The sequence below is a fragment of the Macaca mulatta genome, chromosome 10 (assembly GCF_049350105.2).
Source record: "Macaca mulatta isolate MMU2019108-1 chromosome 10, T2T-MMU8v2.0, whole genome shotgun sequence".
Classification (NCBI taxonomy): Eukaryota; Metazoa; Chordata; class Mammalia; order Primates; family Cercopithecidae; genus Macaca; species Macaca mulatta.
Window position 1 is genome coordinate 89,143,267 of NC_133415.1, and position 14,309 is coordinate 89,157,575.

Here is a 14,309-nt window from a genome sequence, read left to right on the forward strand (position 1 = left end):
AACTTGCTTTTTCCATCCAACAATATATATTTTTATTTTAAAAATTGTATTGAAGTATAACATTCATACAAAGAGCAACATTCATACAAAGAGCACACAAATTATAAGTGTACAACCCTGGATTTTCACAAACTGAATCAACAGTGTGTTTTTGAGATTTAGCCTCAGGATGCATAAGCTTGCATTCACCTATTTTGAGGATTGTGGAGCAGAGACAGTTTTCCATTGTCTGAATGTGTTGCTATTTATCCAGTTTCCAGATGATGGATATTAAGGCTGTGTCCAGCTTTTCACTATTACAAATGATGCTGCTATGAACATCCTTGTGCAAGTCTCCCGGGCCCCCGTGTGAGGTGTTCTCGAGGGCAAAGCCTGCTCATCTTCAACCTGATCATATATATACTGCCAGGTCGCTGTCCAGCCCCTGGCTCTCGCTGGCTCCCAGCTCATTCGCCAAGATCTTCCCACTGCTCCAGGGAGCCCACTATCCTCCTTGTTGACACCCTGCCCAAACATGCCACCTCTTTGCCTGCTGCATACAAGTGTTAAACTCACCTCTCCATCCAGGCTTTACTAAAACGCTACCTCTTCCAGGAAGCCCTCTTGGGCAGCACTGGGCCTCAGGGTGTCATCTCCTCTGAGTGACTTCCTCTCACCCCAGTTGTTAGAGCCAGAGAAGATAGAGACAAACCCAGACCAGACACTGGGGGAAAGGGAATATGTTCTGGAGAAAGGAAACATGGGTAGACTAGTAGGGAGTATGAGAAGCTGGGGTACGAAACAGATTGCTTTGGGCCTTGATGGATGAGTAGGAGTTTGTCAGGTAGAGAGGTGGGAGGGCATGTCAGGCACAGGGAAAGGCAGAGGCTGGGCACTGGAACAGTCATCACTGGGTTGGGGATGTGAGCAGGGTGGATGGGTGGTGGAGGAGACTGGAATAGGGCTGTGAGGAGCCTTGCAGGCCACCCTTTCACCCATTCTGACCCTTCTGCATTCAGCTGGCATTCTCTGGAGATGGCTGTGTGTGGGAGCCAGGGAAGGCAGGCACATTCATTTGACACCTACTGAATGCCAGGCACCAGTAAAGAGCTTATACCCATTATCTCTTTGGTTTTCTCACCCAAGTTGGCGATAGACTCATGGTGTCCCCATTTTACAGGTGGAGGAATGGGGCTCAAAGAGGGACAGTCTTTTGTCTGTAACCACAGAGCCAGGAGAGGTAGGGCCGGTACGCAGTTCAGGTCCATCCCACTTCAGAGACTGCATTTAACCCCCGTTCAGCCAGAGGCGAGAAGACACCTGGGAGAGGGTTCTGCGGAAGCAGGTCACCGGGAGGGGGCACCCATTCCCAGAGGCAGAAGCCCCGAGTTCTCGGGGGTGGGGTGGTTCCTGACTCGCGCAGTGTGACCGGGACCAGTCTTGTTCTCTCTGGGCCTCAGTTTCCCTCCTCCACGGGGCAGCGATGGTCAACACAGGTTCCTACCGGCCCGCCCCATAGCCTGGGGTTCCGGGGTCCCGTGCCACCGCGGCCCGCGCTGTGTGACCTTGTTCCAGTAGCCTGCCCTCTCTGGACTGGCGGCCCCGGATTTCCAAGCGCTCTTCCGGCTAGCGACAGAGCGGTCTCCGGCTGCAGAGACCCTCCCGCTTCCCCCGGGTTGCGGGGGCGCGGGTGGGGGTGGGGCGCCAGGAACTGCGCGGGCCCCCCCAAGGCCCCCCCAGCCCCGCGCCCGCGGCCAGATCCGCGCCTGGTTTTGGGCGCAGCCGCACGGCCCCCTCCCCCGCGCGCCTCTCCCCGCTCCCCGCCCCCTCCCCGCCGCTCTCGGGGAGCCGGGGCCGCGCGGCTCCTCCTCCCGCAGCCGCATCTGGGGCGCCGCGCCGGCCGGAGGAGAGGCATGGGGCGCCCGCGGGCCGGGGCCGGGGCGGGGGCTGGGGCCTAGGCGCGCGGACCTGCGAGCGGACCCGAGAGGCGGCGGCGGCGGCGCAGCGGAGCGGCCAAACGGGCCGGAGGCGGCCGAAGCGCCCAGCGCAGGTGAGGGCGCGGGGGTGGCGCGCGGCGGCTCCTACCCCCTTCCCGGGCCGGCGCGCTCAGTCCCTCGTCTAGACCCCCCAATCCGGTCTCCTCCCCGACAGACCTCCCTGAACCGGGGGGCGGTGCTGGCGCAGAAAAGCCCCCTCCCCTGCCAGTTCTATCTTCCGAGCCCGGGTCCGAGGGGCCGGCTGTGCGGCTGGGAAGCGCCTTCTCTGGTTGGGATCGCCCCATCTACATCTCCCCGGACCCTCAAATCGGGGGCGGCGGCACTGGGGCCCGGAATCCCCTGTCCGGGGCCGGACCCGCATTCTGGCTCTTTTTCCCGTGGACTCCCCCGTACCCTGTATCAAGCGGCTGCCAAAGCCTGGAAGCCCCCTCCTCAGGCCCGCCCCCTAATCCGCAGGGCGGCCTGGGTGTCAGACGGACCCCTCCCGTGCCCGGCCAACCTTGGCGCCTGGGAGAGCAGGGCTATGCTGTTCGGGGCATTCCTCCATTCATCCCAGCTGCCTCGGATCCCGCCTCAGTAGCCCCAGGAGCCGCCGGCTCCCCCCTTCCCGAGCTCTTTCCCGGACCTGGCATCTGGGGAGGGGGCGGGGGCAGCACCCCCCTCCCGCGCTGCATAGCGCCCCCTCCCTGTTTGCGTCCCTGCGAGGGGCTGGGCTGACCTGGGCACCTGGGCTGGGGGGGCACTCACATGGCTACTGGAGGCCCCCACGTGCGGCGCCCCGCGGAGACAGGGGTTCACGTTCAGACCCAGTGGCGGATGGACCAGGTGGCCGCGGGGACCAGCTGGGTCCAGATGTGCCGGGCCTGCTGGGAGGGGACATGTGCTACCTGGACGTGTGATGGCCCTTGGTCTCTTTTGGCCGAACCTGCCGCTCCAATCCCCCTCCATCCCTCCATCCCTCCATCCCTCTATCCCTCTATCCCTCTATCCCTCTGTCCCTTCTCCCCTTCTTCCTCCGCTGCCTGTGTTAAAGAGACGGGCTGTCAGAGACTGTTGATGTGGGAAAAAATGAAATGGGGGAGGGGTTGTGATTGGCAAAGGCCAGTTCTGCGAGGGGGAGGGGGTGCAGTGGGTAGTGGAGGTGCCCTGAGAATGGGAAGCCCTAAGCTTGGAGGGCAGCGCTGATGGGGAGAAGGTTCCCGGCACCTCCACCCGCCTGGAAGTGGAAATGACATAGCGGGAGGGGGCTGCAGTTCCAGCCCCTGGGGAGACTGGCCTGCCCTGCCTCTACCTCCATTGCACCTCTTCTCCAAGACTAGTCCCCAGTGGGAAGGAGGGAGTCCTGGCTCTCTCTGCCTCTGAGCTCTCACTTGTGGGAGGGGGCTGTTTTCTGCCAGCTGGAGGTGGTGGGAATCAGTTGTACAGGACCATCTCCGAGAACGCCGGTTGGAGGAGCCCTGTTTCTGTCCCTCCTTGGTGGCCAGTTCTCCCTTGCCTTCTCTGCCAGAGGGCACTGGGCTGCCTGGTCCCAGGGTGGGGCCGCAGAGCTGGTGCTCTGGCCTGGCTGATGGGTGGCTGGAGTGTTGGAGCCACCACCAGGCCCCAGAGCCGGCTGTTGGGGCCAGTCAGCGGCAGACTCCAAGTGTGTTACCAGCAGCTCGGGAGATGCTGGCTATGCACGTGGGGCTGGCGAGAGTGCCTGTCTCCCGCTGTGGCAGGGGTGGGCCAGGGATCCTGGGTCCTCCAGGAGCTGGGACAGCACAACTCAACTTCTGGGAGTGTGCCTGTGTGTGGTGTCCATGGCGACCCCGTACTTACCTGCCAGAGGCCTGGTGAGGCCTGTGCTGGGGCACTGGGGAGTTCAATGGCTGACAGGGTCCCCACCTCCAGGAGCCTCTGTTTTGTGGGGGGAGGCAGCCTGTGTCAGGTATTGGAGACAGTGTCCATGCTGAAGAGAAACTGTGAGCTGGACAGGACCTGATGGCTGGGTTATGTGGAACCCCAGGAAGCATCCGGCTGGTGCCAGCCTTGAGATGGAGCCGCAGGTCTGAGGGCTGTGCCCCGGGCATGAAGCTGCCTGGCAGCTGAGTTGGTGTTTTTGAAGGAAGGCTGTGCAGCACTTGGGAACTAGGAGAGAATGTGTGCTTTGGAGCTTTCAGGAGACGCTGACGTATCGGATGTATCAGGGGCACCCACTGACATCTCATTAGGTTCTTGTGTGGTTTGTGAGCCACGGGCTTCGTAAATGCCAGCAGTTTCACATGATGGGGAGGCTCTGAGGAACCGTATCCTGGGCACTGTATGTGACAGAAGCGGGTGGTCCCTACCCTCCTATACTTCTGTGATGGGTATTCATTCATTCAGAAAAGCATTAGAAAATCGCATTATCTGACATCAGTGCATTTGAACACTTTCATTTAAATGTTCTGAAATGTGAATTAATACAATCTTGAATGCAGGGTTTTTTTTTTAATAGAAAGCACACAGTAGGTACTCAATAAATGCCATGGCTTGCAGGATGAAACCCAACCTCCCCCTCCCCCCAACTAGCTACTTTCTAGCCACGTCTTGCTCCCCACCCCCTCCCTCTTTGGCTCAGGTCCCCCTGGCCTGCCTTCAGTTCCTGGAACAGGCCACATTCCCTCCAGCTTCAGGGTCTTCACACATGCTGGCTCCTCTGCCTGAACATCTCCAGCCCCCTTCCCCCATGTGCCTGTTCAACTACTGCTCATCACCCAAGCTTAAGCATCGCTTCCAGAAGAAAGCCTTCCTCGATGCCCAGGCCAGGCTGTGTCACTGTCACCACGTGCCCAGCCCCGTGGGCCTGTGCTTCATTACCCCATCCCCATCCTTCTTGGATGTCTCTGGGTGTGGTTGGTGCAGAGATGGGCAGGGTCCCGCCTGCCTCTTCACGCCATTCCCCTGATGCTGAGAAGATGTCTTGGCTCAACGTGGGCACTCATCCATTTCTTTTGACTTTTGACGACCTGGTCCATTCTGAGTAGAGGGCTGGGCTCTGGGGAATGGGGGGAGACTTGGCCAGGCCGTTGCCAACATGACTGTCCATGTGCGTTCCCGGCCTCCAGCTGGGTCTGCATACACAGAGGCATTTAGCCAGAATCTGTGGGAGTTACAGGCCTGTAGCCTCTAAAATCCCAGCAGGTCTGTGGGACACCCAAGGGCTCTACAAGAGGGCGAGGGGCCATGCTGGGGCAGACCCAGCATCTTTATGGGTGTGCCCCTGGCCAGGCATTTCCCCCTGTGGCTATTCATTTGCTCACATCATCACCTGTCTACCTGTTCAGCCTTCCCTCACTCGCCAGGTCACTGGCCTGTTCACTCTTTCATTTCCTAGTCCTCTGTTCGTTCTTTGGGCTACTAGTGCTTCCTGAGGCCCACTCAGTGCCCAGCCCTGTGCCAGGCTTGGGGACACAGAGTCAGACCTGTGAGGATCCCACTCTGTAAACTGCAGCCATCCTGCCAGGTGCTCCCTAGTGATGGAGACTGGTGCTGTCCAAGGGCCAGAAGTGCTTCTTAAAGGATATACACTTGAGCTGGGTTTTGGAGGCTTTGGGGATTTGGGTAGATGGAGAATAGTGGGGAAGGACACTGCTGGCTGTGAGAACTGCATGGATAAGGCACAGTGGCCCATGCTTGTAATCCCAGTACTTTGGGAGGCCAAGGTGGGAGGATTCCTTGAGCCCAGGAGTTTGAGACCAGTCTAGGCAACATAGTGAGACCCTGTCTCTAAAAGAAAAAAAAAAGAAAGAAAAGGAAAAAGAAAAAGAAAAGAAAAGAACTGCATCAATAAAGACAGGAAGGCAGCCACATGCTGGGTGAGCTTGGGGATGCTGCGGGTTATGTGTCCTTTTAAGCGGAGGTGGCCACTCCTGAGTGGGCCACAGGGAGGCTGGTGGTGGAGGGAATAGGGTGCAGCATGGTGGGCATCCACTCTTCTAGGAGCCCTGTTGCGAATTTGCTGTGTTTCTTTGGATGAGGCGTGTCCCCTCTCTGGGCGCCCTTGATAGAGTGAAGACTTGGACCTGGTGATCTCTGAGGGGCCTTCTGCCTTCCACTGTCCGAAGTCTGTGATCCTGAGAGCCCTGCATCTTGGGACATCTGGTGGGCTCTCCTCCTGTTTTCTGGACAAGGAAACTGAGCATTAGTTTAGTTTATTAGTAAGGTCTCCAAGGCTGCACAGCTAGTGAGGTGGAGGTGCCAGGGTTTGAATCCAGAGCAAGCCACCGGGTTTGCTGTAGTGGCTTTGAAGGGTGTGTAAGCTCCCAGGGCTGGCGTCAGCATGGGGCTGACGAGGCTTGGCAGTTTCTTCTAACAGATGACTCTGTTGGTTAAGGGAGTGAGGGGGTTGGAGAGCAAACTCACTGGGCATCTTTGGGAAAAGCTGTCACTTAGGAGTCCTGTGTGTTGTACCAAAGACAGGCCCACTTCCTACTTCATCAGAATATGTGGGGACGCTTTGAGACTCACATGACTAGACATTCTTTCGTTGTGACCTATTGGGGAGAGGGTTGCCTGTTCTGTTCCTATATCCCCTCCACAGCATCTCCTGGCAGCTCCTCCAGGGCCAGGACTGAAGCCTTTAGGGCTGTGCAGTACTCTACAGTTCATAGAACCCATTTGATCACCCATCCTAGCCGCAGCCAGGGTTAGGAATGAAAAGGGATATTGTCTCCATTTGACAGATGAGGAAACTGAGGCTCAGAGTGGTTGGGTGGCTGCCCAAAGTCACTTGGAGGGTGGGGGGTGGACCCTCAGCCGAGGCGCCCCTCTCACTGGGTCCTTGCGGGGAGGGCAGTGTGTAGGGGCCTTTCGCTTGCAGATCGCACATTATTTCCTGAGCCAAGGAGCGGGGCCCAGGATCCTTCTGTGCTAGGTTTCGCAACGCCGCCTCCTCGCCACCGAGCTGTCTGACGTGGCCTTTTCAAAAACCCAAAATGAATGGAAGCACATTTTGTTTGGAGAATTTTGCTACACCCCTCACCAGGGCTGGTTGCAAAACCAGGCTTGGGGATCCCTGCTGATGTTGACGGTGATAATAATAATAATAACTGTATCATTGGCTAGCATTTCTTTTCATTCAGTCATTCCTTCAACAAAGCGTTTTAGACCATCTCCCAGGCCATGTGCACTGCTCAGCCCTCTGTTAGTGAGCACTGATGCAATACTTGATGCCTGGACTCTCTTTCAGCCTCCATCACACCCTGTTATGATTATCACCCCCATTTTATGGAACAGCAAACTGGGGCACAGAGAGCCAAGGCTGCACAGCTGGTGAAGTGGAGGTGCCAGCATTTGGACGAAAGGCTCCCTCCCCATGACAGGGACTGGAAGACAGAGGCCAGGGTTTGGACATAAGTCAGTTAGAGTTTAGAGGCTGGTCTTAGCCCCGTGTTCTGGGGATTCTGAAGTTCCTGTTTGTTCCACAGCAAGCGTTGAGTGAGGAGGGAATCAAGTGCAGCAGTCCCAGTTCCTGGCTTAGGGAAACCTGAACAGACACGCTGGGGGCAGAGCTGGGCCCGGTCTGGAGAGCAGCCTCGGGACTACCCTTGGACTCCGTGGCCGCTCTGCTGTCGGCGGCCACCACTCCTCCAGCCCCTCCAGGGGCCCCATCTGAACTATGAGGTTCGCGGGTACTGAGGAATGGGCATCAGAGAACTGTGGCCTCTCTCCCGACTCCTCTGCACTTCCCCAGCACACAATTCTGGTTAAGCCAGCGCATCTCTCAGGCTTCTCACAGGGCACGGGGAGTGATGTGGGTGATAAGGAGTGACCATGACCGGCAGTCCATTGGTGAGGAAGAACAAGATATTTGGTTTCTGGGACTGTTCATGGAAAGGGCAGAGCCCTCAATATGTGCGCACGCGCGCGCACACACACACACACACACGCGCGCGCACACACACACACACACACAGTGCAGCCACCCCCCAGCCACAGTCACATTTGCACTCTGCTTAGGTGAGAGAAGGGCTGTGCCGGTCACCCACCTCTGGGAGTCTGCTTCCAAACTGGCTAACAGAACATTTGGTGCGTGAGGGGGTCATCTTTAGAAAGCAGAAGATGGGGGCAGGTTCTGTCTTTGATGATGTAGAAATGGGGCAGGCATCCTGGTGTCTAAATGGAGCAAAAGACTTATTGAGGCACTTATGGAGTGCCTGCTGTGTACCTGGCACTGCACTGGGACTCAAGATGGGGGATCAGAACCACGTCCTGAAGAGGTATTGTGCTGGTGGGGGCAGTGGGACTCTGCACCCCCCAGGTGCTGGGCTGAGACTGAGCACTCGGCCTCTGGGTTCAGGTATTTTTCTTCCTGTAGTGACAGATAAGCCTGCGGGGGCAGACAGAGGTGGGTCCAGGAGGCTTTTTGTTGCAGCTGCCAGGACATGGGTGCTGGGTATTTGGGGGTTTGTAGTAAGAGGAACGAGCAGGTTTGCTGCTGCTGTGTGTCCCTAACTGATTGCCTGCACCTCTCTGGGCCTCCAGCTACTCGGTGGGAGTAGAGGTGGGAGTTTGGTTTCTGAGTCTTTCCCGGTTTAGCCCTCTGTGACTCCAGGGATGAAACGAGTTGGGTTTCCCTCTGAGTGGTGTCAGGGAGTCCTCACTGTCCTCACCCCTGACCTGCCACCTGGCTTCCCCACCGCCCTCTGTCTTCCAGCTCCTGTCATGGGGAGGGAGCCTTTCCTTCCGCCCACTGTGGGCTGACTGCGTGCAGTGACGCAGCACCCGAGGACTCTGGAGTGCAGCTTGGAAACGGGAATCTGGGTTTGCTAGAGACAGGGGGAGAGGTTCTTCCCACCACCCCCAGCCGCCTGCCTGCCTCTCTCCCTCTGTGGCTGCCACCAAGCCCTGACACCTCCTCAGCTCTGCCATATCCACTCAGGGAGTGGGAGGCTCAAGGCTGGAGGCTCAGCTGAACAGGGCCCAAGTTGGAGTCTCAGCATGCCAAGGCCTTGCTGTGTGACCCTGGCATGCTTGCCTGCCTTTTCCGAACAGTGTGTACTGTGAGGGCTGGGCTGTGAGATTCTGGGGCTGACCAGGCAGCTTTGCAGTGACAGCTCTAGGGGGTCACCTGCAATTGGGGAGGAGCTCCTGACTGGACTTGGTCTGCTGCTGGGGAGACAGGGCTGTGGTCCAGAGACTGCTGGGTTGGAGATAGAGTCAGGACCCTCTGCCGCTTGTGTTTTCCATGGGCACACCCTGCAGCTGAGGGAGCAAGGTGCTGTGGTCATCCCTGTTTTACATCTGGGGAAACCGAGGCTGCACAGCTGGTGGGTAGTAGAGCTAGGATTTGAACCCAGGTGTGTGTGATTCATGCACCCAGTTGAGAAGGTAGACCCCAGGCAAGAGGCCTGCTGGGCCACTCCTTGTGAGGGCTCCTTGTGCCCTCTCTGGGACTCAGTTTCCGCAGCAAGAGTCAGGAGGTGATGTTGGGGTTGCCTTGCCCTTCTCTGAGCCCCACCTGGTACTGCTGGAATTTTTCTGAGCCTCCCCACCTGACCTACAGCTCCTATCCTCAAAGTGAGTGTGGCGGCAGGAGAAGGGGTGTTGGCATCTGACACTTCCTCAGGGACCTGCCACCTCGGGGTGTGAGGGATTCCCGGAGGACTGGGAGTGCACGAGGCCTTCCAGGGACAGCATGCTGGGAGCAGAGGCGCGTGCAAAGGCGGGCGGCTCTGGGGATCTTGACTAGACCAGGGGCCAGGCCCACCTCTGCCCATCTATGCGTCCGACCCTCGTAGATCTGGTTCACAGGGGACTCTGGGAGAGTGCAGATGGGGACAGGGAGGGAGGGCTGCCCTCAGGGTCCTTCCCACTCCCTCTGTGTGTGTGTGTGTGTGTGTGTGTGTGTGTGTGTGTAGGGAATGTGAAGGGTGTGTGTGTGTGCATGCTGTTTGTATGTGTGTATGTGTAGTGTGTAGTGTGTGTGTGGTGTGTGTATGTGTGTGTGGTATGTATGTGTGGTGTGTGTAGTGTGGTGTGGTGTGTGTATGGTGTGTATGGTATGTGATGTGTGTGCTGTGTAGGATATGTGGTGTGTATGGTGTGTGGTATGTGTGATGTGCATGTGGTGTGTGTCATGTATCTATTTGTGGTGTGTGTGTGGGGTGTGTATGGTGTTTGTAGTGTGTGTGTCGTGTGTATGTGGTGTGTGTGTGCTGCATGGCGTATGCTGTGTGTGTGGTGTGTGTGGTGTGCATGATGTATGTATGGTGTGTGTGTGGTGTGTGTGGTGTGTGTGTGGTGTGTGTGATGTGTGTGGGACTATGGTGTGTATGGTGTGTGTGTGGTGTGTGGTATGTTCATGTGAAGCATGTATGGTGTGTATGTGGTATGTGCTGTGAGTGTGGATGTATGATATGTATGTATGGCGTGGTATGTATGTGTGGTGTGTATGTGTAGTGTCTGTGTGACGTGTATGGTGTGTGTGGCATGTATGTGGTGTGTGGTGTGTTGTGGTATGTGGTGTGTGTGTAGGGTGTGTGATGTGTGTGTGTTGTGTTTGGTGTGTGTGTGCTGTATGTGGTGTATGTTTGGTATCTGTTGTGTGTGTGGTGTGTGTAGTATGTATGCTGTATGTGTGGTGTGTGTGTGGTATGAGTTTGGTATCTGTTGTGTGTGTGGTATGTATACTGTGTGGTATGTACACGTGGCATGTATGGTGTGTGTGGCATCTGTATCTGTGTGGTGTATATGTGATGTGTGTGGTGTGTGTGGTGTGTGTGTGTGACGTGTGGTGTGTGTGTGGTATCTGTATGGTGTTGTATACATGTGGGGTGTGTGTGGTATGTATGTGAGGTGTGTGTGTGATGTGTGTGGTGTGTGTGAGGGGTATCTTTGTGGCATTTCTGTGATGTGTGTGGCATCTGTGTGGTGTGTGTGTGGTATGTATGGTGTGTGTGGTGTGTATGTGTTGTGTGTTTGGTAGTTTGGTGTGTGGTGTGTGTGGCATCTGTGTGGTTTGTGGTGTGTGTGGCATGTGTGTGGTGTGTGTGTGGTGTATATATGTTGTGTGTTTGGTGGTTGTGTGTGTGGTGTGTTTGTGTGTTATGGTGTCTGAGGTATCTGGCATGTGTGTGGTGTGTGTGTGATGTCAGTGTGGCATGTGTGCTGTGTGTGGCATCTGTGCAGTGTGTGGGCTGTGTGTGTGGTATGTATGGTGTGTGTGTGTGGTGTGGTATTTGTGTGGCATGTGTGTGGTGTGTATGAAGTGTGATGTGTATGATGTGTTATGTATGGTATGTGTGGTGTGGGTATGTGGTGTGTGATGTATGTGGTATGTAGTGGTATGTGTGTGTTTGGTGGTTGTGCTGTGTGCTGTGTGTTGTGTCTGTTATGTATGGTGTGTGTGGTGTGTGTGTGTTGTGTATGGTGTGGTGTGTATGTGTGTGGTGTGTAGTGTGTGTGATGTGTGGTGTGCGGTGTGTGTGTTTGGTGTGTGCAGTGTGTGGGATGTGTGTGTGGTGTGTGTGTGTGGTGTGTGTGATGTGTGGTGTGTGATGTGTGGTATGTGGTGTGGTGTGTGTGATGTGTATGTGGTGTGTGTGATGTGGTGTGTGGTGTGTATGAAGTGTGATGTGTATGATGTGTTATGTATAGTATGTGTGGTGTGGGTATGTGGTGTGTAATGTGTGTGGTGTGTAGTAGTGTGTGTATGTTTGGTGGTTGTGCTGTGTGCTGTGTGTTGTGTCTGTGTTATGTATGGTGTGTGTGGTGTGTGTGTGTTATATATAGTGTGGTGTGTGTGTGGTGTGTAGTGTGTGTGATGTGTGGTGTGGGGTGTGGGTGTGTGGTATGATGTGTGTGGAGTGGGTTTGTGGTGTAATGTGTGTGTGGGGTGGGTGTGTGCTGTGATGTGTGTGTGGTGTGGGTGTGTGGTGTGTGGTGTATGTTATGTATGTTGTGTGGTGTGTGTGCTATGTATGGTGTATGTGATGTGTGTGTGTGGTGTGTGATGTGTGTTTGTGGTGTGTTATGTATGGTGTGTGGTGTGTGTGTGGTGTGTGTGTTATGTATGTTGTGTGTGGTGCATGTGTGGTGTGTGCAGTGTGTGGGATGTGTGTGGTGTGATGAGTGTGTGGTGTGGGTGTGCAGTGTGTGGTGTATGTTATGTATGTTGTGTGGTGTGTGTGCTATGTATGATGTGTGTGATGTGTGTGTATGGTGTGTGATGTGTGTTTGTGGTGTGTGTGTTATGTATGTTGTGTGTGGTGCATGTGTGGTGTGTGCGGTGTGTGGGATGTGTGTGGTGTGATGAGTGTGTGGTGTGGGTGTGGTGTGTGATGTGTGGTATGTGGTGTGTGTGTGATGTGTGGTGTGATGTGTGTGTGGTGTGTGTGATGTGGTGTGTGTGTGTGCTGTGAGGTGTGTGTTTGTGTGTGTTGTGTTACATCACCTCCCAGATGAATATAAACTCACAATAGTGACAGACACTGCAACCCAGGAGAGCTAAGAGGAGACTTTAGCCGTCTTGGGGTCCAGGAGCTGAGACCTGAGAGTGAGGAGGGGTGTGGTGGGGTGTGGGGGCAGCACGGAGAGCCATGGGTCACAAGCCTGGACAGAGCAGCCAGGAACTTGGAATAAGGAACAGTCAGGGCTGGCTGCGTGGGCTTCATGGACCTCAAGGACTGGTGACAGGAGGAAACTGAGGCTCGGAGCCACAAAGCAGCCTGCCTAGGCAAGACTAGAAACTTGGTGAACATGGTTGGGTCCCTGGGGTTGCTGGATGGTCTTTCCTGGCCACAGCTAGCAGAGCCAGTGGCCATCACTGAGTCTAACTCAGGACATTTGAGCAACGTTCCTGAGGCCCTGCAGCAAGTCAGAGGGGCTGGGCCTCCCCTTCCCAGCCTCTCAGCCTCCTCTTGTTGGGTGCATCCCACTGAAAGAAACTAGGGAGCCACAGAAGGTTCCAGAGCAGGGCAGACCTACAGTGCTCTCCTCGCCGACCACTCCCCAGGCCTTCCTGGTACTTCCCGGTGTTGGCTGCCTGCCTGCTGCTGAGGCCAAGGCCAGAGGTGACTGACCTCTGCCATCTCAGTCTGTGGCCTCTCTCTGCTGACACTGGCCGGGCAGAGACAAAGGCAGTGGGCAGCCTGGGAGTGGGTGGTGTGGCCCACCAGCCCTGTGGCTTTCAAGAACCATTTGCAAGGCTGGGTTTGATAATGACAAGCCTGGTCCTGGAGGCCAGCGGGAAGGCAGCGTCTCATCCTGAGCCCTTGAGATGCGTCTGGGGGATCAGCCACAAAGCGGAAGTTGGGCTCCTTCCTCACTGACCTCCCCTTCTCAAGCATCTTTTGGCAACAGCCTTCATGGCCTCTGGCAAAGATGACCATCCCTGCCTCCTAACTGATTTCCTGCTGGTGCGTCCTCCACGCAGGTTAAGTAACCACATCCAGCTGCTCATGGCCCAGAGCCCTGAATGAGGCCATTGCTGCCCCTGTCACCTGCCTCTGTGCACCTCAGCAGCCCCTCCTGCTGTGCCCCCATCTCACCCCACCCACAGCTCACCTGAATGCTGAATGACTGGGCATGCCCAGAACCTTCCATGTCCTCTGGCTTTCCTGCCTTTGTGCTTACTGTTCCCTCTCCCTGGAAATCCTTCCCCACAGTCTTGGCTTGGTAACTCTGATTTGTTACTGATGGCTCAGCTCGGACCTCCCCTTTCCAGGAAACCTGCCTTTCCCAACCATATGGGTCACCGTACCCCCTCAGCGGACTAGACTGTGAGGGTCTCCCACCGGGCAGAGGCTGGGGCCTGGCACACAGCAGGGGCACAGCGTGTGTGTTACCTGAGCATTGTTGAGCCTGGTAGTCCAGGTGGGCCTGAGAACAGGTGGGGGTGGAAAGGCAGCCCAGCTCACCAGCCCATCCCCTTCAGCAGTGCTCCCCAGCGCCCCCTCACAGAGGAGCTGGGTCTCCCGGGGGTGCCTTGGACAGCAGCCCAGGCCAGCCCGTCCCATTGCAGCCCATCACTCCTCTCCTCCCCAGCCTCTTCTCTGGGGGCCACCCCCTCACCTGGACCTGGCACTGAGGGAGTAACTGAGGCTGGGCAGACAGGGAGCTGGCTGACCGGCAACCTGTTTGGCTTGCACACCTACCAGGGCTGGCTTTTCAACCGGGGAGAAGCTCAACTGTTTGAAAATCTTTCTCCAGGATAGGAATAAATTTCTTGTTCTTGAAGCCTCTGAAATTTTAGAGTCTATTTATTACTGTAACCTAGTCTACACTAATATGAATATCTGTTATGTGCCAGAGACTATTCTAGGCACTGGGGATAATAATGTTAACCTCCAAGGAGGCTACTGTGAAAATTTT

The 14,309-nt window shown here is 56.0% G+C and overlaps 1 protein-coding gene across 21 annotated transcripts in view; it reads left to right on the plus strand.

The window, feature by feature from the left end:
* DLGAP4 (DLG associated protein 4) overlaps window positions 1–14,309 on the plus strand; it is a 259,162-nt gene that overhangs the window by 26,049 nt on the left and 218,804 nt on the right. For 10 of the 21 annotated variants that reach the window (XM_077948361.1, XM_028827249.2, XM_028827248.2 and 7 more), the window contains exon 1: window positions 1,853–2,029. The exons of 3 other annotated variants lie outside the window; for them this stretch is intronic. Coding sequence is in view for 3 of the 18 variants with exons in the window: in XM_077948360.1 (XP_077804486.1) it covers window positions 1,893–1,897 (5 nt within the window). In the remaining 15 variants the exon portion in view is untranslated. Of the gene's footprint in view, window positions 1–1,852; window positions 2,030–8,130; window positions 8,216–14,309 lie in introns of those variants that run through there. 8 more of the 21 variants (XM_077948354.1, XM_077948355.1, XM_077948345.1 and 5 more) reach the window with 4 other exon arrangements.